Source organism: Apostichopus japonicus, chromosome 2, assembly GCF_037975245.1.
Source record: "Apostichopus japonicus isolate 1M-3 chromosome 2, ASM3797524v1, whole genome shotgun sequence".
Classification (NCBI taxonomy): Eukaryota; Metazoa; Echinodermata; class Holothuroidea; order Aspidochirotida; family Stichopodidae; genus Apostichopus; species Apostichopus japonicus.
In genome coordinates, this window is record NC_092562.1 from 21,559,374 (window position 1) to 21,586,567 (window position 27,194).

At 37.8% G+C, this 27,194-nt stretch overlaps 1 protein-coding gene across 5 annotated transcripts in view; it reads right to left on the reverse strand.

The window, feature by feature from the left end:
• LOC139982117 (microtubule-associated serine/threonine-protein kinase 2-like) overlaps nucleotides 1–27,194 on the reverse strand; it is a 116,434-nt gene that overhangs the window by 6,321 nt on the left and 82,919 nt on the right. For 4 of the 5 annotated variants that reach the window (XM_071994660.1, XM_071994701.1, XM_071994691.1 and 1 more), the window contains 18 exons: nucleotides 26,525–26,673; nucleotides 25,862–26,028; nucleotides 23,232–23,291; nucleotides 17,909–18,020; nucleotides 16,517–16,693; nucleotides 14,434–14,532; nucleotides 14,064–14,193; nucleotides 9,442–9,512; nucleotides 8,438–8,526; nucleotides 7,918–8,092; nucleotides 7,459–7,550; nucleotides 6,711–6,791; nucleotides 6,026–6,096; nucleotides 4,993–5,220; nucleotides 4,379–4,603; nucleotides 3,379–3,646; nucleotides 1,229–1,539; nucleotides 592–815 (listed from right to left, as the gene is read on the reverse strand). In XM_071994660.1, coding sequence (XP_071850761.1) covers nucleotides 592–815; nucleotides 1,229–1,539; nucleotides 3,379–3,646; nucleotides 4,379–4,603; nucleotides 4,993–5,220; nucleotides 6,026–6,096; nucleotides 6,711–6,791; nucleotides 7,459–7,550; nucleotides 7,918–8,092; nucleotides 8,438–8,526; nucleotides 9,442–9,512; nucleotides 14,064–14,193; nucleotides 14,434–14,532; nucleotides 16,517–16,693; nucleotides 17,909–18,020; nucleotides 23,232–23,291; nucleotides 25,862–26,028; nucleotides 26,525–26,673 — 2,729 coding nt within the window. The remainder of the gene's footprint in view (nucleotides 1–591; nucleotides 816–1,228; nucleotides 1,540–3,378; nucleotides 3,647–4,378; nucleotides 4,604–4,992; nucleotides 5,221–6,025; nucleotides 6,097–6,710; nucleotides 6,792–7,458; nucleotides 7,551–7,917; nucleotides 8,093–8,437; nucleotides 8,527–9,441; nucleotides 9,513–14,063; nucleotides 14,194–14,433; nucleotides 14,533–16,516; nucleotides 16,694–17,908; nucleotides 18,021–23,231; nucleotides 23,292–25,861; nucleotides 26,029–26,524; nucleotides 26,674–27,194) is intronic. The other variant, XM_071994671.1, reaches the window with a different exon arrangement.

Genomic DNA, 27,194 nt, shown 5'->3' on the forward strand with positions numbered 1-27,194 from the left:
TAATTGTCTCCTGCTAGTTATGAGCAGGTATATGCTTCTTTATATCTAGGATTCTGTCTTTGTAAAATTTGTCGGACTGCTTTCCAGCAGATACTGCTAGGTTTGTGACCCTCTCAACTTTTTCACCCAGTTTGTAATTTGATGTACACAACACTCCAGAGACAAACCAAAGTAAGTCAGTTTATATCACAGAGAGTCCTGGAAACCTTCCTATGCACTGTTGCTGCTCTCCCACTGTCTCAATGAAAGAGTAAACTGTGTTCAGATCTCAAGTAACGTTAAAGAGTATTAACTCACTTCATTCAGGGGTATGTATTTGAGCTGTAAAGCAATATATATGACTAGCCCTGCTTATCCTTTCATGTGTGGTCGATGATGTGTATAAATACACTGCTAAATGAAAAACAACTTTGAAAATCCTTGTTTTCCTTTCCAAACTATCTGAGCATGCACCTGAGCATGCACTACAGGAATCTGGGCAATCGACTCGTACTTTTTCATCACGAATGCTTTTAAAATAAAATCATGTGAAATCATATATCGTAATCATAAAAGGAAAACAGGTCAAGAAATATATGGACTAATATTTACCGTGACCAGATGATGCAGTGTAAAGACATCTGACACGCCCAGGTAAACTCTGATTGCCTTCATGTGAAATCCAAGCTTCATGTTCCTGGGGGGTCGTTTAATGATTATCGGGGGTTTCAGAGGTCCGATGGAGGGAGACATGGGGTCCCTGGAGGGAGAACCGTCTCGAGAGCTGGTGCTGGATTCTCCAGGGGAGTTCATTGGGGATGGAACCTGCAGCTCTTCTGTAGAGAGGAAATGAGTTAGATGAGGGTTATTCAGCTGTTTAAGCATTTCATTTCATTCCAGTTCTGTTACACTTAAGGTTTTGCATTATGTGACTGACAGGGAATGGCCGGGGGACAGTCATAACCTTAATCTACCTCAAAAACGGAAAATTGAAAAAGCGACTGAAGGATGGCGGTCAAGAACTTGGGAACAGGGCAACAACATAAATACTAGAATATGTATGTCAAAGAAGCAAAACCCAATACCTTCACATTTGTACCAGATGTTAAGGAATTGTGGAATGATAAATGATCTCATTGAGTTTTGAGAGATGGCCGTATAATGCTTGTTAAAAGCTTTCACACCCAGTGACCCAGTCTTGGACTTTTGTGGGGAATACTGACAACAAATAAAATTCCAATAGACGTACCGGGCGGTATCACTAAGGACAGACCACTGGACGATGCCGACTTGACCACAGGTCTGGACCGACGCTCTGCCTGAAGCCCTTCCTTACTGTTATCTTTTGGGGATGACCCTTGACCTCCCTTGGAATCCTGCGAGTCCATCGACGACGTCGTCGCTGCACTGTCCTCCTCCAGTGAGATGGAGAATCGGGGCAGAACGTCTCGCAGGAAGGTTTTACCGATCCGTCTGGTCCGAGGAGATGCCTCTCTGCTACTGGTGGCGACGGGAGATGGGGTAGTGCTGGGTGCTGAATCTACCTGTTTGGACTGGGCTCTGAAATATAGACCAAAAAATACATGGAACGGATAGTTTAGTGATCACAAAAGAGCAATAAATAGATAAATGGATATTTTACCAAACGAGGGGGTCGATATTTGGGATCTTAGCAAGATCTTCTTCAAACAGAAATGAAAACAGATTGAAGACATATTAAAAATTGACAGATGAACAGACGATTACTCTGGCTCATTGGACAATGCTATCAGTAACCAGAATGCAAAATGCATTGAGGTTTCGATGACTTCAATGCACTAGACTTCTGCTTGTTAGTATAACCAGAACTAGCTGTTACAATAACACTATGGCATGCTAACACAGGTCAGTCTACTGTACGTGGTTATACACACCTCCATCAAAAACAGTAGGGTTCTTGTACTCAATGTTATGAATCCGCACACCAAGTATTACAAACCAAACCAAATCTCTAATAACTTTGCACATTAAGGTTGCAGAGGAGTCCACTTATGGACAATTTAGATTGGAATATGCCCACAAAACTTCAAAGAATCAACTTGAAAGAAGCTAATACAGGTCACTGGAGGTCAACCTGAGGTCAAAGGTCACCCAAATGCAGGTCTACTATTGTATTACAATAGTACCAACCTTAATGGACATTTGGTTCTCAAGTTATTGCAAAAATACTAGTTTTTGACCCCTGATTGACCTTTGTTGACATTGGATCACATGACTGTTATGTTTTGAAACAATCCCTTACCCCATTCACAACTAGTCCCAAAATATCAACCTTGTCACACCCTGTCAATGGTAGTGTCACAACTTATTGAGAAAAACTAGGCCAACATTACAGCCAACTCCATGGAGTGAAAGCAAATCTCAAGTTCACAGGTGCTTGACCTTGGCAGCTGGCCAAGAAATGTTTTGAAATTCGTGGTACCTGTGCAACTTACATCCAACCAGAACTACCAATGATCTACAAATATTTTCTAGAGAAGGCATGCTTCGCCATTCAAGTGCACTATTCCATCGAAGTCACATCAACTCTCTAGCAAAATATCCATACGGATGAGTCACAAGTGTTGAAGTAGCTCTAGCACTTTTATATATCTATGGTCTACAAGCAAGCCTTGGAAGACACTGTACATGTATGTAGATATGTACATAGCAATTCAGGACTTCTAGCGACACACTTAAGTCAATGGGAATATTGTCGCGAGTTCAGATTCAAATCTACGGATGCCCATAAGATCATTTTCAATTGTCAGTAGGCTCTCCTATTCTTATGATGCGAATCGCCCATGTCATATACTTATAGGTTGGACAATGGGAGATACCGTATATTATGAAAAGGTTTTTACAAATTGACCCCTGGTGACCCTAAATGACCTTCGATATCCACCAAAAACGATAGGCTTTTTGTACTTAATGTGGTCAACATACATACTAGAAATGAAATCAATCCAAGCTTTGCTTCTTGAGATATCATGTTTACAAGCTTTTCACTATTTGACCCCTGGTGACCCCAAGTGACCTTTGACCTACACCAAAAACAATAGGCTTCTTGTACTCAATAAGATACTCCTATGTACCAAATATGAGAACTGTCCAAGCTTCCCTTCTTGAGATATCGTGTTTACAAGCTGGGCGTCACAAACGCACACACACACACACACGCGCATGATTGCAAAGGTTACGATTATCATCGAAACCAAAAACTAGATGGAGCAAAAGGGAAGTATAAAAGGATGAAAGGAATCACGATATGGAAGGTCTATATAAGATGACTTTTTTAATATTTGAACAAATTCCACCCCTTTTCAAATTGTTCCACACAGAAATCCCACCTGCCCAACTTCTCAAACCGTAATATCTTACTTATCTCTCCCAGGGCTGCAGGATCTTTGGTGCATGATGGTCAGTAACGAGCTCCTCCGTATCTTTGGTGATGTCGAGGGGGCCGGTTCAGTGATGGGCAGTGAGGCGCTGTAGGACCGCTCCCTCCTCTCGGAATCATCAGATGACTGGGATACGCTACTGTAGGACCTGCTGTACCTGGGAGAGCAGGTCGAGAAGTTACCAAACTCTGGCAGGGACTCGTCATCTTCTCCTGATTCCACTTCGTGATTGTATCTGTCCGAACGAGCTGTAAGTTAAAGAGGCGGGTTGTTTGAAAATTAAAACAAACATAGATTGATGATCTCTAATCATGCTTGATTGATCAGAGTGAACATTTCTTAGAGGAAACTTTAGCCTCTGAAGAAGATGCTGCTAGGATCGAAACGTCAGTCCAACTTACCTTTATACATTCTATTACACGGGCACTTTAGTGGATAAGCAGTTTGCTAACAGTTTTATTTTATTTTGAGGAAACATGAACTGACCAATGAGATCAACCACTGAGCAGGATGGATGGATTTTTTTTACAAGATAGTTACGTTTAAGTAAAGTTCCTGCAACTTCAATGAAAATTCATGACATTGCCACGACGATATAGCAAATACTAATGGTCTACTTATTACAAAAAACTTTATGACCTAATGTAATACTACTATGCAATCAGAAAATCAAACTATTCTCTGTTGCTATGTGAAAGTTTCAAATTCATTCATGTTAATAAATTTCATCAATGACGACAAGAGTTTTAATGGGGAATATATATTTTCTTTGAAATAAGTTAGGCGAAATTATGAACTGATTAGGCAACTAGGGAGACACTTCTTCACATTCTTATTATGAAACAATGCACCAGTTAATTGAGCTAAAAACCAAGTCAATCTGATGGGTAAATGAACTAGATATTTTTATAATTCTAGCATATTCCAACTAGCTACTTTACGGTTGAGAATTCTGGCCTCGTAGTTGCAAAAAGACTCACTATCAAAGTAGCTGGTGTCTTCGTCTCCTTCGAGCTGAGGAATGAATTCAGCCTTCTGCCGGAGCAGACCATTCCAGTCCATGCCGGTGAAGTAAGGGTGACTTTTAATCTCATGGCTGCCCGTGGTCCCCAGTCTCATCATGGGGTCCTCCACCAGCAGATTAGAGATGAGGTCCATGGCATCCTCTCTCAGGGCATCATCACCATCTGGCCACTCGATTTCAGCTGAGAGGAAGAAATCAAAAATATATCATTTTTTATACACAACCACTTTCCAGCAGTGCAGGTTTAATACGTTACAGTAGCACATATAACAACGTATTATAAAATTAGCTACGGTCAAAAAGGAAACTTAATATTTTATCCATAGATGCAAGGTCATTTATATGAAGTTAAGAGAACGATCTTTGATGAAGGGTTTAGACTTCCCAATATTATAAATTTAATGCCCTCAATTAGGCCTGGACTAAGAAGCCAACATCAATTACCTTTTAGCAAGGCCAAGTATATAATTAACATATTTAAAACGTAAGATAACTTGAAAACCAGCATAATATCAAAAGACATGTTTAACTACAAGTAATATTTGCTTTTATTTTTGGAAAACGACTTACGATTGATTGCCTGGGCAAACAGTTCATCGGGTGTTTCACCAAAGAAAGGCGCACAACCGACTAAGAACTCGTAGAGAACCACACCCATGGACCACCAGTCCACAGGTTTGCCGTACCCCTGGCGGAGTATGACCTCTGGTGCTATATACTGAGGCGTACCGCAGACCTGCTGATCCTGGAACTGTTTGGTGTCTTTGCCCACGGAACCCTCGTAGAGGTTTGTGGTTACTATGGAAACGAGAAACATTGTAACAAATTAGTGTTGGAGAATTAGTCAGATTATTAAAACAATTTCATTGTGTTCTAGTTTGATGCTCATTTCTCACTAAATTTATTTTTACTAATGAAAGATACTTCGAAAACAAACCAAACATATTCAGTCTATACAAGGGAAAAGGATCTAGAGGTCCAGTACTATTCCATTGTGAGTACTACATATGGTATGTGATCCTGTCAGTATCATTCCTGATATAAGGATCTACAATAAAACAATGATATATGAAACTTAAGAGCAAGGGGGGAGGGGAGGGGGGGCGGGATTATAACTAATCATCATGTTAAGCTTATATGACAGAGATCTTTGTAATGAACAACTCCCCAAACTATCCTAGTTGGAGCTGTCATTTTGTAAAACTGTGATGTCATAGTGATGTCATAGGATCTGTCATCACCCTTGTGTGTGAAGGAACATTAAATTTATGTGATATCTCCCAAACAGAATATAAAATATCTCCTAATTGTTTGAGGAAGTTGTTTATGTCAGCTTTTGACAGCTATCTATATCACAGACTGAGAATGATGGTTAGGCTTGTTAGGATGTTTATACATCACACACACACACACACACACACAGCTTGCTATGATAGGACACAGAGTAGCAATGAGCACAAGTCAATATCAATTCAAGTTACTAGTTTTGGCTGAATACATGACTTCATCGGTACGATTTAAATCCTAGCGAATCTACTTCATGCCAGGTAACTATTCCGACGATTGATTCTGAAATATAACCACAGATGGGGGTAAGACTTACAGCTCATAATGCCAACTTTTGAAAGCCCAAAGTCTGTGAGTTTAATGTGACCAGTTGATGTAATTAATAAGCTGTTGAAGAGAAAACAATACCAAAAGTAATATTTAGCATAATTAAAGCAAAACAATTTTTTTTTGAACCAATATTCAACTCAACAGTAAAACTATTCTCCTAGGAATTCAACAATTTTGAACACAGTAGTACAACTGTGTTCTTAAAGGGATGAAATGAGTCAATTTTTTCAACCTTAATTGCATTCTTGGAGAGATTTGATGGAACCTAATCACAACTTTAACCATTGTGGTATTTCCTTTGAGTCAAGAAAATTCAACAGCATTTAATAATTACTGATTTACCCATAACCTCACAGAGCAGGCGAATAGTCTAGCAAATGATCAAGAACTTGCACCTAAATATCCTGCTCTGAGCAATATTTACGCTAAGGTTCCTTAATCCTTCACAGAGTGTTGTTTATCTGTGGTTGCTAATGGCCTAGATGGTCTTAAGTAATGTGAAAATGTCATATTAAACAATTAAATGTAAAATTGACATAGGAGCATAGAAGACAAAGGGTGTGCTCAACGTTCACCATCTAGAAGCTGTCGTATTCTACAAAGGCCTTTTCAAACATTCCATCAGTGAGCAAATTAGTATGAATTAGTATGAATCCCCCCATCATACTTACTTATCTGGTTTAATATCTCTGTGTACAATGCCATAACTGTGAAGATATTCCACTGCTAAAACAGCCTCAGCAAAATATAACCTATTAAAAGTAAACAAGAAAATCATTAAAAGCTTTACAAAATCCTTTTTTTTAATAGTAATAGAGGATTTCTTAGCAATTAAGGAACAATACAGTTGTCTGAAGTCACTCAATTGAGTGTACTAAAACTCCTAAGATTAAAGTGAGACACTTAAAGAAATTTAAGAAATCCTTTGTGTAATTCCTGGCAGCACTTCCGTTGTTGTCTGCCAATAAGTGAACTGTAAAGCCTTATTACTACAATCCGTTAAAGAAAATTAAAATTTAAAGTTAACTTTAAAGAATCTTATTAAGAGGCTTTCACTTGACTACTACTAACAGGTCAGAACTTATTTATCATTTCAATGATGACAATCCTCACAAAAGAGGGGGAAAAAATCAACAAAACATACAATCAAAAGAGAAGTGTCTTTGAAAAGATTGTTCACTTTATGTTGAGTTTGACAGAGAAATTGGTCTTTAAATTATTCCATTCATTTTTCGGTATATAACACTTTCTAAGATGAATGAGGATTCATAAGTGTTCATTACGTAACATCTTATCAAGGAAATTACAGAAATCATCACCATCCTATCGACTACACTGCTTTAAATCCGTCCAATAACCAACCACAAACAAAATCACAGCCTTCACCAATTCATCAAATTTAGCCGCTAGATAACTTACCCTGCCATATCGTCGGTCAACGGACCGACTTTCTTCAGCAACGTTGCCACGTCACCACCTTCAACATATTCCATTACCAGGCACAGATGTTTCTTTTGAGAAAAAAAAGAAAAAACAAAACATAAAACAAAACATATCTTGCAGCAGATCATCAACAGAAAATTGAAGTATATAGAAAAATTCATATGATTTTCAATAATGGGATTGAATCCACAATTTCAATTAAAAACTTCCTTGTATTAAATACAAATGTTTAATTTCATCTTGAATACACCAACCTGGTCCCAAACCCACTGTGTACTGAATTACTTTTACAGAACATTCTAACGATTTTTTTATTTCACAGTTTATTTCCACATATTTCCACAGTTAGACTAAAACAAGGTCCTAAATTCTATTTAAAATAGACAAAAACACATTTTTAAATATATATAATATTTTGCATCTGGCAACTTTTACCTTTGTTTCAAAGCTACAGTACATGCCGACCACAAAGGGATTCTCTGCAAACGTCAGAATGTCCCTCTCTGCAAATACCTGGTCTACTTGATTACGTAAGACTAGGTTATGTTTACAGATAGTCTTCATCGCAAACCTCTGCTGACTCTCTTTATGTTTTACCAGATAAACGGCTCTGGAGGAGGAAACAAATTAGTTAATTGGTTAAAACAATGAATCTGTTACAGCCGGTCAGTTTTCATTAAGAAATTTGTGTAATCATGTCACTATTACTACAAACGAAGATAATTAGTGTTTTTTCTTGTCTCAACTCTTAAATTGGTTTTCTCATTTGCCACATGCAACACATAAAATGCACATTTCCCACCCGTCCCCTAAGCCATAACATCAACAATGATCCCCCTCTCCTCCCTTACCCCGACCTGAACATCAACTCTGTTACTGCTACTGAGGATATTATTTATGTTTTCTAGTAAACCTAGGTAAAGTAAATGCTTAGCGATGGTAGAGGGCCACTTACCCGTAAGCACCATTACTTATGATTTTGATCCTCTCAAAGTCTTCCTCTTTTGGTTCGCGGAAAGAGGTCACTCTGGCACCTTCCTCACTCTGTAAAATACAAAACAAATTTTCAACACAATCTGTCTAAAATTTGCTAAGGAACATGTTAATGGAACATGTCATTAAAGGACCATTAATCCTACACAATTATCACAGTACATTAAACAGAAGCAGATTACTATGAACAACCCCCTCTCCCACCCCCTCCTCTTCCCAACTCCTCTGGTGGAAGCCTCTCTCTCACCCCATATTGATACAATGCGAATATCACCATGATACATTTGAAAAGACAGCAAAGCTTGGAATTCATCTCATTGTCAAACATGTGTAAGAAGGGGCACAACCACATTTTTTTGTATTTGGGGGGGTGGGGAGAGCTAAGGTGTTAGGTCATCCAGGGGAGGGGGTCTACCGAGTCCCCTCCCCTTCGAGAAATTCTGGTAAAATGGAAGGCGCTTGGATACAAAATAGCGCTATATTTTGCAACTTTTGAAACATTTTACTGGTTAGGTTGCATGCATGTTTTATATACCGCAGGCTTGGAATTTTGTGATACTCTCTCTGCCAGTCTGGGGGTGGGCTAACCCCATCTGATTCCCTTCCCCTGTAATATTCTTGGTTGCACCCTTGTGTGTCACTACTAGCTCACATCCTGGACTTGGCCTCTTTCTGTGTAGGTGTGTTTCACGTGTTTATTAATATAAACTGCAAAGTCTGTTCCTATTACATCACTGCAAATAATAGCCCATGATACATGAACATTCATATTTAAGCAATAACAGTGTTTAACCACCACCTCTATTAAGAAAGAAATTTTTTTTTAAATAAACACAAACAAAACCCATCAAAACCTCTCTGGTACTGAATTTGTGATTTTAATTTCAAAGTTCATAACTGCCACCACACCCTCTCAGATGTCTTCTTTGAATAGAATATCTATAAAAATATAAATTAATATCTTACGGCTGCTGCCTCGTCTCCTGAATCTGGATTCGGAGGCGACACATCATCGACACCGATGATGTCCGTGACATCTGCGGAAAAACACGAGAAAAACACGATACTTTTAGCAGGAGATAGTGTTACAAATAACATTCTGTATGTGTCAGCCACGATAATTCCAGATGAGTTAGAGCATATTTTACAAGTTAAACCATAAATTTATGCTACTTTTGCAATCATCATAACATTTTGCCATTACACGAACTACTGCTTGTTACAAATTTCTTTCTCATCATCAAAAATGTCTTCCCCAGGAACAAGCAGCTTCGTTATCACCTCCAGATTACTTGAATGTAAGATAGAGGAAGTGGAGGGGGGGTGGGGAGGAGAGGAGGAAGGGTACAAATGTACATGTTTGACTAGCAATCTCTTTCCGTACTATCATGGTGGTGTTTTGAGATTGGATATTTTCTTCATTTTGTCATTCTCACTGTCGCTTTTGAAATTCTATTTTAAACGTTGGTGAACATGGGTGGTTGATTTGAAGGGTAGGAGATGGGGGGGAGGGAGGGAAGGAGAGGGGTCCTTGCAGAGGTTCATGAGAAGTGAAAGTTGGACAGAACTATAAATTTTACATTGGCATTCTTACTGAGAGATCCATTATTGGTAAAATCTGACCTTCGTAAAGGAAAGTAGCCATGGCGAAATAACCGCATGAAAATGTGTGCGCTATTCACTGTGGATCAATCTGTGTGCTATGGCCTCATGAGAGGGGGTGGGTGAGGGGCTACTGGCTGGGTCAATTATGGGGGGGATGGGGAAATGCATTCTCATATCATCATATAATAATAATATAAAGCATTTATATAGCGCCTAACAACACAAAGGCCACTAAGCGCTTTACAGTAAAAGGTGAAACAGAAAAATGCAAAACTACAAAACTGCAAAATATCAAACAACAAATAAAAACACTAAAAAACACCTAAAAGAACAGGAGATACAAATAGACATGGTAAAAAGGCGGATAAAGGTATAAGAAAGTTAAAGTATGGAAAAAGTTATGAAATGTCATTGTTAAAAAGATATGTTTTTAAAGTAGAACGATAGTGACAGAAAAAAAATCTCTCATTTTCATATATAATGTAGTTTATATGTTACCAAGCAACATATTTTTTTAATTTTCCAAATAGCACACCGGAAAGTTATAAAAAAGGGAATTAAAACATCGTTTTTTCGCCTCCGTAATTTAGGAATTTTCAAACACTGCAACGACCTTGAACAGCCCTCAGGTCAGTGAATGACGTCACTGTGATGATCTTTTCTGTTGTGAACTGTTCAGTACGGAGCTGTGCGTGCATTTCGTGTCAGCATAACTGTTATTTTCCGGCGTAATGTTCAAGACATAAATAGATAATGAATATCATAGTGTTTCTTGATTTCTTCACCACGTGTTTACAAGTTTTTTTTACGAAATTTGCGGCGATTTCGCAACGATTTCCCAATATCTGAAGAGGTAACTCGCAAGCTGACCCAAAGTAACGTAAATCTCAAGATCACGTTTTTGGCGGGTTTTATACAGAGTGATGTATGAATGTGCTCACTTACCAGTCAAACTGGCACAATAACAATAGTGATGATAGTCTCAAACGTAGATTAGTATAACATCCGAAAGAAAATCCAAAGTTATAAACAAAGTAGATTCGCTTGTATGCACTAGGCCTACTGTAAAACATAAACGTTCCTTGTTCCGTGCGTCATTAAATCCAACAGAAAGGTTTCATTGAGCTTGAAATACAACCGCATTTGAACTCAATCGAGTTGTTAGTCTAGCTCGAACAATTTTCTCACTACATGCAATGCCTATTGCGTTTATTCACATGCATGCCTCGTGGTTTGGGCTTCAGGAGGAATCGTATTCTAGCCCAACTTCACGTAGGTCCGCAAACGGTACTTTCACACTGTGCAAACATAAGTGACAGTGTGCGCTACCGTAATACTTACACGATGTTTTGTTTCGCTCGAGCATACACACATTTCCTATTCGTATTACATTTAAAGTGGTTTGGAGGGTATGAACACATCTCTGCCCCAAAAAACTCTGCCTAAGCGACGTCCATGCCCCAATTGAAATTTGCACGTGGATTCTCTCCTCACCAGTGGCGGCGCCAAGGGGGGGGGGCTTGGGGGCTTTAGCCCCCCCCCCACTGAAGTAGTCAGCCCCCCATTAGCCCCCCAACTGAAATAGGCAACAGCCATAACGCCATAACAGCCATAACGCAGTGCTACAATGGTCAATGGAAATTTTGATGAATTTTTCACATGATAATAGTCAGTGACTCAGTTGTAGTGCAGGAAGCCTTGTTTTGGTGACTGATAAAAACAATTCAGAATCCAGCTTTATCCGCGTGTGCGTTTCACAAACAGCGTGTATACAGACTAAAACAGGAGTTGTGTCAGAGAGCGCGATATAATAATTGAGCAAAGGAATTGGATCTTTCACAGCAGGTAATATTTTAGTGATACGAAAACTGTGAATTGGTATCTTCCATTCTAATTTGACTAAAGTTACTCACAAAAAAATGCATATTTTTTGAGAAATTTTCAGGTGACAAAAGCCTAGCTAAATGCCACCATTTTGCATGTAGGCCTTTCCAGGATTGGGAAAAATTTCAAAAGGGGAGGGGGCACCCCCTCCCCTTATACCCCTCCCCCAGGACGGCGATCACTCAATCTTGTAAGCCACCCAAAAAATTGGTTCAGCCCCCCCTTAGCCTCCCCAACTAAAAATTCCTGGCGCCGCCACTGCTCCTCACATAGTCATTAGGTTGTTCACGTCTGACATGTCTTCCAGTTCCAACACTTACTGTTGCATTTATCGGGATATATATAAATAATGCGGCATAAAAGCATCAATCTTTCAAACTTTTATTACTTTAGTGACCTTGCCACACGCAAATTCAATTGGGCCCGAGAATCATCTTCTGTGAAGTGGGCAGAACAAACTTTCACATTCTTGCCATGAGAAACTCCTGGTGCGATGAAGTCTTTCCTGGTTCTCCTCACAAATCGTATCCAGAGTTTCCGATATCTCTCACTACTTTTTCCGCTTGGAAAATTAAAAGAAACGTATTTTAGAGTCCACATTCGTTCTGTTGCACCCCCCTACAACGTAATTTCTTGGATTTTGCTGGTGGTTTACGTTGTTTGTCGAGTCCAATATAGAGTAGGTTGCTACTAAACTTACACACTAAGTGCACACTGCTGAAGTACACTCACGTTGTTATCATCATAATGACGTCACATGTCACTGTAGATCACGTGATCATCATATTGCTTTTCGCGAAAAGCCCAATTTTTGTTTAAAAAATCAACGAGTTTAGGAATTTTTTTTAAGCCTTTCCCAATATCGGATTGACTTGAATTTTCACATGTGTAAAATGGAAACCAACTAGAATACTCTTGAATAAAATCGTATTTTTTCGTCGATGGTGAAAAATCACTATCGTTCATCTTTAAACGGCTCTTAAAAACAGTCACAGATGGAGCGGTTCTGATGTCAACCGGGAGCTTGTTCCAAATGTCTGGGGCTGCTGCTGCAAAGGCTCGGTGAAGGTAGAAAGACGTGTTGGTGTTCTTGGGGGGCTCCAGTAGGGCAAGAGATGCAGAACGAAGTAACCGGGGTGGTGTGTAAGGCAATAAAAGTTCAGAGATGTAAGTAGGTCCCTGATTGTTAAGGGCTTTGTATGTAAGAAGCGAGACTTTGAAAACAACCCTGTCTCTAATCGGTAGCCAATGTAAATCTCGGAGAACTGGTGTAATGTGATGATGGTCATTGCGCTTTATCTTAGTGACAAGTCTCGCTGCAGCATTCTGAACTAACTGGAGTCTCCCAAGGTCACGAGCCGGAAGACCATAAAATAAACTATTGCAATAATCCAAACGGGACGTTACAAAAGCGTGTACAAGGCGTTCTGTTGATGAATTATCGAGGAAGTGACGTATTTTGCCGATTTTGTATAATGAAAATGAAGCGTTTCGAGCAACTTCTCTGACATGACCTCTTATCTGTAGAGTGTTGTCAAGTGTGACTCCGAGGTCTTTCACAGCTGCAGACGGAGGAATTTCGGCTCCGCATATAGATATATTTGGAAAAGGGGGAGATCTCTTGAACCTAGACGTAAGATGAAGAACTTCGGTTTTGGATTCGTTCAACATAAGCTTGTTTTTCACACTCCATGTTTTAATGTCAGCGATACATATCTCCAGTCTATGAATCGCATTGCCGCGATCCATCGGGTCCAAGACGAGGTACAATTGTGTGTCATCGGCGTAGATCATATGTTCGATACCATGGGACTTTATTATATCGGCGATAGGTGCTGTATACATGGTAAAAATGGAGGGACCGGCTACTGATCCTTGTGGTACACCTTCATTAATTGAATATTCATCGGACTGAACACCATTGATGTTAATTAAAAATATACTTCAGGCAAAAAGAAGACCACCAAAAAAAGTGCTCTGTGACACAATTGTCCACAGTGTTAACTATGAGTCTTATCCATCTCTGATGAACACACACAATTACTGGTAAAAAATCCACTTCAAAAAAATGATTCTGAGGAAACAGCATTTTTGCTTACCCAGAGGATCTCTTGTCAGTCCCAGTTGGCTTATGATGTATTTTGGAATGTCGCTTGTTACATTATCCCCGATCTTGGCTTGACCTTCTACTGCTTCCAGCATTTGGTAAAACTCTTCAGGATCGAATTCCTGCGGGCAAAGATCACCACCAACCATATCATGAACAATGCTATCGTTCAACAAAACTTCTCAAGTATCCTCAATCAAAACTTTCGCAAATGGACATTTTCTAAACTTGTGTATTTTTCATGGTAATTTTAAACTTCAGTGTTCGATATCTTCAGTCTTATTATTACATACATAAACCGTCTTCCAAGTGTCTTTTACAACAAAAAGCCTAAGGGAAGGCATCATACATTGATATCTTACCAAGCACTCCAGTAGTCTGGCCGGCCGAGCAATGATCATCAGTAATTCTCGAACGATCTTGTTGAAGGCCTTGGCAGAATGAAGAGACCTTTCACGAGCCTGGCACAAAAAAAAGAGGGCAACAAGAGTGTTCAGACCAAACGTGTTTGTCTGCTGGGGTTGGAAGCCCTTGGGAACAGTTTAAAACCCGTTTTCAGCTTTTTTGAATGCAGACCTATCTGGCTTATTTTGATATTAAACAGCTTTCATGAGTTACTGCAGAACTATGTTAACTAAGGTAAGGCATGTATGTAGAACAAAGTACAAATTAAAACAAAAATTAATATCTTAACTTTACATATATAGCTTGTTGACAGACAAATTACTCTTTCACTATCCATTCGTGTCCATCAAAACTTCCATTAAGTTCTTATTATTGTGATATCCACCATGTATCATTATACTAACATGATATGCATGCCACTACACTGCTTTAATGCTGACAACTTGATGTGAGTGACTCCTACCAGTGACCCCTGCGTGGACGGATACTGACCACCTGCTGGACGATATCGACCAGGAACTGTCCTATATCTTATCTCTAGTTAGTTTCACACATACTGTATATCATTTACTCCTAGTAAAGAGAGAGTCAGACTTGGTACCCGATCGAATAAACACACCCCAATATATATTCAATGAGGTTTACTTCATCTTCTCAATGTGTTCTCATACTTTGCTTACTTGAGTGAACACGACAGTTATGGATCTTATTTCACTGCTCAAGTGTGTCGTATTACATTTCAAAAGGCTATGCACGGAGACACATCATGGTGGTAATGTGTGATTTATGTTATCCAGTCAGGTAACAGTCATCAGAGGTTCAGATTTTTTACAAACAAGTAACTAAAGCCATCTGAAGATGGAACAGGAATTTGTTTCTAGGTTTCTTATTCTAAGGATCAATATATTAGTTATGTGCTGCCAAAACAGAATAAAAAATATACACATAACTGAGCCACTCCTTAGCAACGGATATCAATCATTTGTACGTAACCAGCTATCCTAACAGTAACCTATAAAGCCTATTCACCTATCCTACCATTGAATCACACATACTGCTATATACTTACATCCTCCATAAGTGTTCTTAGCTTGTTAGTGATCTCATTGAAGTAATGATGAGGTTTCTTATACTAAGGATCAATATATTAGTTATGTGCTGCCAAAAAAGAATAAAAAATATACACATAACTGAGCCACTCCTTAGCAACGTATATCAATCATTTGTACGTAACCATCTATCCTAACAGTAAACCTGTCCAGCCTATTCACCTATCCTACCATTGAATCACACATACTGCTATATACTTACATCCTCCATAAGAGTTCTTAACTTGTTAGTAACCTCATTGAAGTAATGATGAGGTTTCTTATACTAAGGATCAATATATTAGTTATGTGCTGCCAAAAAAGAATAAAAAAGATACACATAACTGAGCCCACTCCTTAGCAACGTATATCAATCATTTGTACGTAACCATCTATCCTAACAGTAAACCTGTCCAGCCTATCCACCTACCCAACCATTGAATCACACATACTGCTATATACTTACATCCTCCATAAGAGTTCTTAACTTGTTAGTAACCTCATTGAAGTAATGATGAGGTTTCTTATTCTAAGGATCAATATATTAGTTATGTGCTGCCAAAAAAGAATAAAAAAGATACACATAACTGAGCCCACTCCTTAGCAACGTATATCAATCATTTGTACGTAACCATCTATCCTAACAGTAAACCTGTCCAGCCTATCCACCTACCCAACCATTGAATCACACATACTGCTATATACTTACATCCTCCATAAGAGTTCTTAACTTGTTAGTAACCTCATTGAAGTAATGATGAGGTTTCTTATTCTAAGGATCAATATATTAGTTATGTGCTGCCAAAAAAGAATAAAAAAGATACACATAACTGAGCCCACTCCTTAGCAACGTATATCAATCATTTGTACGTAACCATCTATCCTAACAGTAAACCTGTCCAGCCTATCCACCTACCCAACCATTGAATCACACATACTGCTATATACTTACATCCTCCATGAGTGTTCTTAACTTGTTAGTAATCTCATTGAAGTAATGATGAGAAATGACGTCTTGCTGTGATTTTTCCAGACAATCCTTTCCCAGCTCCATCGCCTGGTGCAGCAAGAAAGCATAGATGGCATCATGGCCTTCACTCGACTCCGTCCCATGTCTTTCAAGAAATTCCTGTCAACATTTAAAAAGCTCATTTTAAGGAAACTTCAAGGAGGCAATATTAACAAGCAGACAATATTAAACGAAAAATAATCATAATAATGTTGGATTAAAACTTCAAATACAAAGTCTCCATACAGATGTATTCACATAGTAAAAACAACAATCAATTCTCCATCTTTAGGTTCACTGGAAAGTGGTTTATGGTTTAATACCAAAGACTGCAGATATAAAACCATTTAAATTTGTGACAGCTATAACCTCAACTAATGTAAAACAAAGTTCTAAGGTTGTAATTTGCACTTTTTTTAAACAATTTTTGTTAACACTATTCATTATTAGTACAGTGTGCTTATTGAAGCTTGAATATTGAATATTAAATCAAGTTCCCTTTCAAGAAATGTAGGAAAAAAGTGTAGAAAAAGTGTGTAGAAATGTTACAAAGTATCTGAGTGAGTTATTTATTCTACTGTTTTTTTCTTAAGTGCATGGAATGGCTGGCTACCTACAAGAAAATGTTCATTTGGTAAAAATAAAACTAACCAGGGTGTCAGAGTTTGATCAAATGTACTCTTTGCCTTGTATAATACTAGGTAGAATTAGTAAAATTGCCTGGAATTACTGACCCAAAACTACTTTTCAAATAATGTTGAAAATGTTAAGTTTCTTCAAACAGCTCTGTATCTATATTGAGTATTAAAGGAACTACAAAAACAGTTCAACTAGCAATATGGAGTTGATATCATTTTGCTGTAAGTGTCAAATCTGCCTACGACCTAAATCACAGGGTATAATCTGTTGTTTTTTCATATATATATATATTTTTAAAGTTTCAGCCTGTTAAAATTTTGGTGACCTCAAAAGCATTGATGATCTCTCAGAATGATTGGTTGAGAAACTTCAGAAGGATTAAAACCCTTTCCCCCTCCCAACCACTGTTCTACTGTCATCACAATGTTGTAGATGATTGGTCTGGCAACAACTGTATAAAGGAACAAACTTCTGAATTGTCAAAATTCCAAATTTTAGCCTACTGCCACGGCGCGGAATGTAGCGTCTATACCCTCTTTGTGTAAATTGTAAAAATCTCCTAGGTAACCGTAAATTTAACATAAAATTCAAAAAACGACCATCCGTCGAATGTGGACGTTTATTGCGTAGTGTTTCCATCGTTGTCGGGACACGTACATCAGAGGGCACCGTGACGTCTCATCGATTAATGCTTACCTGTAACCTACTTTCCAGCTCAATTTTAGCCTTTGGGAATCGCTCCTTGTACATGCTGTTCATCATTAAGATCTCGTTATCGACGGGGGCGACCAAGGGGCTACTGGCACCACTGAAGGGGAGACAGACGAAATAGAGGTATAAAGGCGAGGCCTCGGAGAGAGATGGCGGATGGAATTTCAACACAGAAGTGTTTCAAATGTAGTTATCAACTAGCTGGGACAACATGGCTTTGCATTTGTTATTCTACAATATCTAAGCAAGCAAAAATGTTAAGGTATCAATCAAAAATATCTAAAAAACAATATTTCTGTAAGGTAGATCTCATACGTGACGAATTCCAAGTTGATGTGAGGCAACTTGCGGAGGAGGGAGGTCCCATAAACAGAAAGTACTTTTGCAATCCCTTTGAAAGAATAAATGAGTGGTTGGTTAAATTTTCACACCCAATTCAAAGAACAATGAGAGAATTTGGGGAGGGGATGGATGAAGGGAGGGAGGGAGGATTAGAGGGGGATTGTCCCTTGTAAACCATATCTTTTTGTTGAGTAAGAGAGGGTTAAGGTAAAAACATGCAAATATCCAAATGTAATCTAGAAAGTTGTTGTTTTTCTACATATCATTAAAACATGAATATAATCTCAAATCAAAACAAAGCTTGTAAAGCTCACTTGATTGGAAATGTAATAATTACAGTTTTGTGCAAGGGTATACATCGATGGACATCATAGTTAACACTAAACTTGGTAGTAAAATAACGGCATGCAGTGCAAACATGTTTACACAGAGACTATAAAGTAGTATTAAAATCCCTTCAAGAATCTATGACTTCTGCATTTAAATGAAAATTATTAAAGATATGATAGATGTCACCAAAATATCAAATAAAAAGCCCGCCAAAGAAGTTGTGATAATTGGAACCAGCAACTCTCCCTGAAAGCTGACTCAATTCACCAAAAGAATGGACGTATTGTTTCTAAAGTGATGGCTGTACACAGGAAAGGTTACATTAAACAAACTTTGTTATTATATTGACCTAGTCACTGTCAATGTGACAATGATTTGATCAAATCCTTTGGTGTCATTAATTTACCAGCAATGTTTTCGAGGCAAAGACAATCTGTATTAAACTAAGACCCTATGGAGAACATGAATCTTTACAGATGCACTTGGACATGGTACTATGGTTAATTTTGATTTGCTTTTTAACAAGAAAGGTAGAATATCAAACTTCTTCATATTGGGACGAGTGGCATATCGTAAAGAGGGCTTGATTCACATACCAAGTGCAGAGAATGGGGGGGGGGGGTGGGAGTGGGGCTATGGGAAAACTAGGAGGGAGAGAAATACATTATATCTCTGCCATTTATAATGGGGGGGGGAAGGGGGTGACACCTTGCGTGTGTGCCTAACTTTTCAATGTCCTTGCACAAAACCTAGCTTCTCTGGTAAGGGAATGGAAGGGGTGGTGGGGCTATTACAGAACAGGATCCATTCTTACACCACTACTTACATCCAGACAGACTACTCTTTATCTAGATCATCACTTTTTTTGGCATCGCTGACAGAACCAAGCTACAAGCTAAGATTTGAGCAAACAGGTCGATAAACTCACTCATCTCATATTCAAACCAATGCAAAACATATTCCTAATAACCAAGATTCTTCACATTCTGCTGCCAAGTTGAGAAGCAGAATATAGCAAAAATTGTAACTAAGAAAAAAAGAAAAAAAAAGAAGAAATAAATAAAAGGTGTTAATCTAGCCCCTAGAAGGTCTGGCATCGGCTAATGTCTGTAGGACATGCAGCATCATCCCTCTCATCAATTCTGTTATTTTTTCAGTTTCATTGCTCCAGATTCCACCCATCTGATGAGAGACTTTGTGACTATGAATAATACCTCCCATTCCCCAAAGGGCAAAACAAACCTCTCCTACTCATACAGGTCAAGAGGTTGTCATGGAAACCAATTAGGCTTTTTGTCTCCTTTTCCCTCTATCTATCTATCTCTCTCCATAGTTCGGGGAATAAATCTGTAGCTATGCATACAGCCTATTCAGTGGCGGTTGCCACATTTTGGTTAAAGTACAGTTAACATTGCTACCTTAATGGCGGGAGAGTTGTTAATTGCTGCTTCAAGGTTTGTCCATTATGTGACAGAAAGCATTTTGTTTTTTACATTAGCATATAGTTGAGAGAGACTAATATACATGAACACTGCTTGTATATTAAGAATGGTATAGAAAGAACATGAGGTTTCAATTAATGCTATACTGTGTCCATTATTAATTCTAAATACATAACACTGTCAACTTATTTTCAATGCAGAATCTACAAGATAGCAATTTGTAGCTGTGAGTACCTTTTCCACCTTTTTTTTGGGGGGGGGGAGGGAGGATTTGATGAGGAAGAGTGGAAGATGGGACACAGAAAGTGGCTCCAAACAATATAAATAAATAAATTAATACAATAGGAAGTAGTGTTCATATTAGAGGAACTCATCTGCACTAAAGAGATATCTGGAAAAGACTGTCAATATATTTCGGCTTCCAGAAAACTGGGAAGGCTTGAAAGGTTGATATTTTGGTAGAAATTATTTTGCAGTTTTTGTTATCAAAAAAGAATAGAGAAGGTCATTAATATTTGTAGTCATTATTCTAGAAACCACATATAATCATGGTAGGAATGAAGGGGAAAGGACAGATTTAACAGCTAACAAACAACCAAAAACAGTTTGTATTGAACATGATGTTTTTGTCAACAGAATGAAAGTGCTTGATTTTCAGTGACACAAAGATTCTTTCAGAAAATTTAACGAGAGCATTTGGCTTTAGAATGTCACCGCATCCAACCTCATTAATATACAGCACTGTCTGGCAACAAAATTAACGATCTACTTTGAAAATGGTAAAAAAAAAAAAAAAACTGAAGTGAGCTATTAAAAATAGGTCATTAAGCATTGCTCATATAGTTACAGGCACCAGAATGATTATAATGTAGAAGCAAGCTATTAGTTGAAGGCCTGTCACCTTGGTAACCATTTACATACATCATTCATGTCGCAAACGAAGCAGTTAAGGGATTTATAAAAATGCAAAAAAAAATGCGCCAAACAAAAATGGGGTAAAATAAACGTTAAAAAATACCCTGAATTACATGTGATTGTTAATAATACCATAATAAAACAGAAGGCAAATATTGAAGAGTATCTTTTAATGTTGTGTCACTGTTTAAGATACCCTGAACAGTATGCGACTTTATAATTCTAAATAACACAGATCTGTGCAAATGATACACAATAATTTTCTCTATATATCTTGTATATAACAATCTGACAATATCCTTAAAGCATGAAGTTCCCCAGTTAATAAAAAAGCTCCCACCATTAAAATGACTGTTTCTAAAAAAATTTCTTCAAAACTAAAATATATTATGGTTATGCACCCATACTTTTCTCTATCAAACTGATACAACCAACATTTTTTGCCCCAAAAATTAATTATGTAAAACTTCCCCATCCTCTTAAAGATCATCAGGTGTGGCTCCAGATTTTAGCATGCTACAACTTGCCAAATCTTTTGAAACATACTTTTAGTAGTGATTCTGAATTTCCACATTTTATTTATAGAAATTGAGAATTGAATGAAGAAGATAAACCTTTTGGTGGGGGGGGGGGAAATATACTTTCAGGGTGGGGTGTGAACTAAACAATTTTTCAGCTCCGCAAGAGGGATCCGACCACCACACAATGTGCTGCTTACACTTTCGTTTTTCAGTGCACCCACTGAACACATGCATAACACTAAAACACAACAACATAATATGCCATAGGGCTGTGAAACCATTTCTCACATTGTGACACAAATTCTCACATAACAACAATGTAGAACAAAGTCACATTAAGTAACCAGTGCAATTATCTGTGTTTTTGTGGAAATCAAACCCTCCTGTCCCCCCCCCCCCCAAAAAATAATGATATATTAATTGCAGATTAACAGCATAAATACTTCATCAAACAAAAAAAATTGTGTATTAATTTCGCAGAATAACAGCATAAACACTTTGTCTAGGTCCTGATATGCTAATTAATTGCTATGAAATTGTGAAAAGAACTACACAAATCACAGAAATGTTTGTTTTGAAACTAAAACTTGCTGGTTTGAGTCTCTATAAAGGTCATCAGAGACATTCCTAGGATGCACAGCAAGTGGTCCTGTTTTTACACAACTTTAAATATATGGCAAGAGAAGTTATACATACTATACATTTTGTTTGAATTACCACAGAGGTTTTGTGTACAGTGTGACACTGCACATGTTGGCATACCAACATGCCACACAATAGTGGGGTGGGTGTGTGTGTGGGTAAGGTGAGGTGAAGGAGAGGGGGGGGGGTGGGGGAGTGGGTTAAAGCAAGAAATTGGTAGTGACTTGTATTTGCTTAAAGGTGTACTACAACACTTGACATCTCTGACCTTTATTATCCTATCATACACATCAACACATACTCATTGTATACCATACATAAAGGTCCATATGCATATATGCACCATGCATGTTAGGATATACAACGTAGAAGTGACATACGGTGATGACAACATATCGCCATGGGGACAGAGAATACGGACAATGACAACGGACCAGTAAACAAATTCCCACATTCTTTAAAGCAGGTTATCGAGTTCAATGCTATACTAGGTTGTTCTTTTAGCATTGTTATTGTATAGGCAATGACATTAATTGTACAGTTTTTCAAATATTGAAGTTTTTCTATGTTTTGAAAATGATCCCGTTTCCAGCTGTTCGATCAGCATATTTTTGGAATCGAATGCAATTAATGGCAAAGTTGACAAGCTTTACAAGATGCCGATTTCTGTCAGAGCGTTAAATGAATTGTTTCACTTTGTCAGAAGATGCAAAAATGGAGGGAAAATGAAAAAACCAGACATGAACTCGATAATATGCTTGAAAGACGACCACTGAGAATGGATTCATCTACCAGAGATGGACTAAGGTGATGTAGCTGTAGATACCCATAAAATAATATTACTTTTAGTGACCATTGTAAATGAATTAATCATGCTTGAAACTAAAAGCAATATTAACTCAGCAAAACCAAAAATAAAATCAAAATAAATAAATAAATCCATAAATATACCGATAAATCCATAAACATATATATATATATGTATATATATATATATATATATATATATATATATACATATATCAGTATATATAGAAAATAAAAAGACGACACCAATTATATAGAGGGGTGTTATGCGTGTTTCCATAAACGTGTGTACAATTCCATCTGGCTTACATTTTGTCTACAGGATGGAGTTTACCAAACTTAGCTGGCAGCAGGGCCATCAAGGAAAGACTAAAATTGGTAAGGATAAGAACAAAATGATGCATGGTTTTGATGATCGGCTTGGAAAAAAAAGGGAAGAAAATATGAGAAAGTATTCCGATAAGCCACAGGAAAGAAGCAGGATTGCAAAACTCGGAGAAGCTTGGACCTGGAGAGAAGACTATTTCTATGGTTGCGGGAAAATACAGGGGATTTCAGACCACTTTCTAAAAAATATAAAAAATCACCAGATTGAGGAAAGGCAACTTCACGGTGATGGAAACTTTTAACTTCACAAATACTGATGATTTGCAATTTCATTTTTAACCAGGGAGGAAAGATCGACCTTTCCAAATATAACGATACTACCGCTAATGATGCTTCTGGTTTGGGAAATTCCCCAAAGTGGACGACAAACTGCCGACTATCAAATTCGACTTCGTCTGAAAAATACTGTCAGTGATAAACATTCTCTTCCGAAGATTTGGCGATGGAGATGGAACTCGACGGTGATTTCCAGGATGTTCGACGTGTCAGCAATAATGACATAGACTTGCACTACATATGCATGACTATATACATACACATGAATATGCATAACATAAAGAGGTTATCCAAGTGGAGGATAAAACTTTTTCTGTAATACACACGTTCCTGTCCGGCTGTATAGCACTTGTACTGAGAGCATGAATGTTCATTTTTCTTTCGGATAAAGGTTAGGAACTGTTCGTACTGTCAATACGAGTGCATGATACGGGAGGATGATGTAGTCTTAGCACAATTAAAATCAGCCCACCCGGTCAGAATGTAACTAGATGTAGTTTTCTTCATGAGAGGAAAGGGGGAGGGAAGGGAAAGGGAGGAGGACCCAAGATCTCTTCAAAGTGAAAAACAAAAGATAATGAAAGGTGAAAAGGTAAAAAAAAAAAACATTGGTTCCTAATACCAAGTGTGCTACTAGGCATCCATGAAAAAATACTAAGCCCCCCCTCCCTCCCTCCCTCCCTACAAGGGTGTTAACTTCTCTCCCTCTGCCTCCCCACTATTTATTGCTGACTAACCCTGGAAAACATTCTCAATAATCACAGAAAGTCACATCAGCAGATATATTTAAATGCATCTGTCTTCGTGAATGCCACGTTTCCTTGGATATCAATTAACCTTTGAATAAGGAGCTTGGAACGCTTAGACCGTCATGCTTTTAACCCATTACAGGGATTACAGATCAAAAGTTGATTGAAACTGCTACTATCCTCTTTCAAATTTGAGAATGTGTGACGACAAGACCGTATCCAAAACTACAGTATTATACATTCAGAGATAAATGTAATACAGAATGACTTTAGCACACGATAGTCACAAACTAATGATGGCCTTTGGAACCAATCAGCAGTTGTATATTAACCTTGCATTTACCCCATCGATGCGTCATTTAGTAAAGATTGCCTAATGGATCAAAGCAATTCATATCACGGGTGTTTTAAACATGTAACGATAGAATTTTTTTTTTTTAAATTTTCAGACGCATTAGATATATTTTGTAGCATTTTTGAGTGCCCTTTGGCAATTATCTGTATAATCTGACATTTTCCTGAAAAGGGCTACCATACATGATAAAAAGGGCAAGTTGTTTATTTCTGTTAGATAAATTTTTTTTGATCATCTTCTTTGGGTCATATTGAAAGAATATTTAAATAAAACATTAATTCTTCTCAGTGTTTTATTATTCATTATTTACAAAAAAGTGGAAAATGGACTGTAGGTCAGCTTGCCATATAAACCATCTATAGTTCTACATCGGGGTGAACGTTTAATGGTTGGTGGATGACTAGTTGTTTTCATCAAATTCAGATTGCATTGCTAATAAATTCCCTACTCCTTCCCCCTCCCAATATGTAAAAGTCAGAAATAGGTGCCATCCTCTATCACCATGGAGAATCTGAAATATAACAAAAATTGTGGTAGGCCTATGATCCTCCCAAAGGAGGGAGTTTAACTGGCCCAAAGCTATAGTTCTCTTTTAAACCAAACCTACATATCTCTCCTACAGTTGTACATATTGATCATTCTTTATTATTTTGATACCTTTCTTTTGTTGCCTTCAGTCATTATGATCCGATGCAACCAGGTTTTTTTTAAGACTATGTATGCCTATGATATCTTCATTTAAACAGCCAATATTGGTCATTCTACTATTGCTAAACACATAGGGAATCTATCATAGACATTTAGTATACCCTTAATATAACAAGGTATTCGTAATAATGTATTCATGGAGTGCTACATACACATATTAGTTCTTCTATTAAACACATAGCAGAATCTAACTGTGACCCTTATAGTAATACTGGGCACATCATGTTGAGTTACTTTGTAAGGGAATTCTGGGTAAATGAGTGTTGAATATGCAAAGACATGTTTGAAACTTCTCTTCACAAAAAGTGATCTAAACAGTCATAAAAAAAAAATAATAATAACAAAAAAAGTCTTGGTAAGGTGATGATGGTTTTTGTCTTTGTAATTGACAACAACAAAATTGAATAAAATGTTTCTGTGATAAAATAATATTGAAAGAGAGCAAAGCGAGGAGAAATGGTTACCTAAGACTTCTTGAACGAGGTCTATAGTTTGGGCTCTTCAAGCCATCTTCCAGGTCGCCGACTTGATGGGCGTCGGAGCTGCTGAAATGCTGGGAGAGGAGATGGAGATCCTCCACCGTCGGCTGGTAGGGCAACTGATGAAGACGCTCCTGACTGGAACAGGATGACTGCAACGAACCAATCAATCCATCCATCAATCAATCATTTATCAATAAAACAAACAAATATGACTCTTTATATGACCCTGTGATATCTTTGTAATCAATCTACATTTGCCTTACTATGGTTCTATTTTTTTTTCTTTTATTGGTTAATTTTTGTTGCAATGGTAATACGGTAATATTTCAAGGTAACAAGGTTTTCTCACTGCTGAGTTGCTGTAAAGTTCCAACTATAAATATCAGACAAGTTGTTTTGATTTAATAATTTGTAGATGGAGAAAAGGGTTACTTGGCAGTTTGAAGTTATCTATAGATGTCCATTTTATGTCTTTCGAGTAAAGGAAACTCTTTTGGGAAGGAAAATCTACTATGGACAAAGAAGGGGGGAGTGTTGGGGAAGGAATGAGGAGGGGGGAGGGTTGCCAAGGGGCATGAGGAAGGAAAGAGCAGAATGCTGGTATATGAAAAACATTCACTTTGTCAACATTATCAGCATACTCACAGACACATTTGAACTTGGGGTGTTCGTCCCATAGCCCGATGAAGGCAACGAGGCCAGGGACCATCGGCGGCCATCAGACTGCCGTAATGACTGGAATGCAAGGTTAATGGGTGCGTGAGTGGGCCCTCGTGGACTATCCAATGGGCTCCCTAGAGAGAAAAGAAGAAACACAGATATCAAAGAGAATTCAGATATAATTTTCCAGAAATCGTTAAACAAAGATAATCAAGAGGTATCATGCCTCAGAAGCTCTTCAGCAGCAAAATAAATAATTTCATGACAATCTTAAAATTGGATTTATTATGCTTCAATGCACACAGAGTCATCTATCACAATTACTATATAAACTTATCAGAATAGCTAATATTATGATAATGTCATATGCAATTCATATTAAACCCAAATTTTCCACAAAATCTTACTAAATTACTATGTGATAAAAAGAGAAGAACATCTCTTAAATTAAAGTGCAGGTGTGGATCCAGATCCAGGGGGGTTGGCATGGGGTGGGGGGAGGGTGTACCTTTCAAACCCATATAATATTTAATACATAATATATAAGTCATCATTTGAACAACCTTGCATGTAGACATAATAACAGACCTAATTCATAGCCTTAATGTGCCTCTCTATCCTCACTTTCACATCTAAAATGTTACTTTTTCAAGAT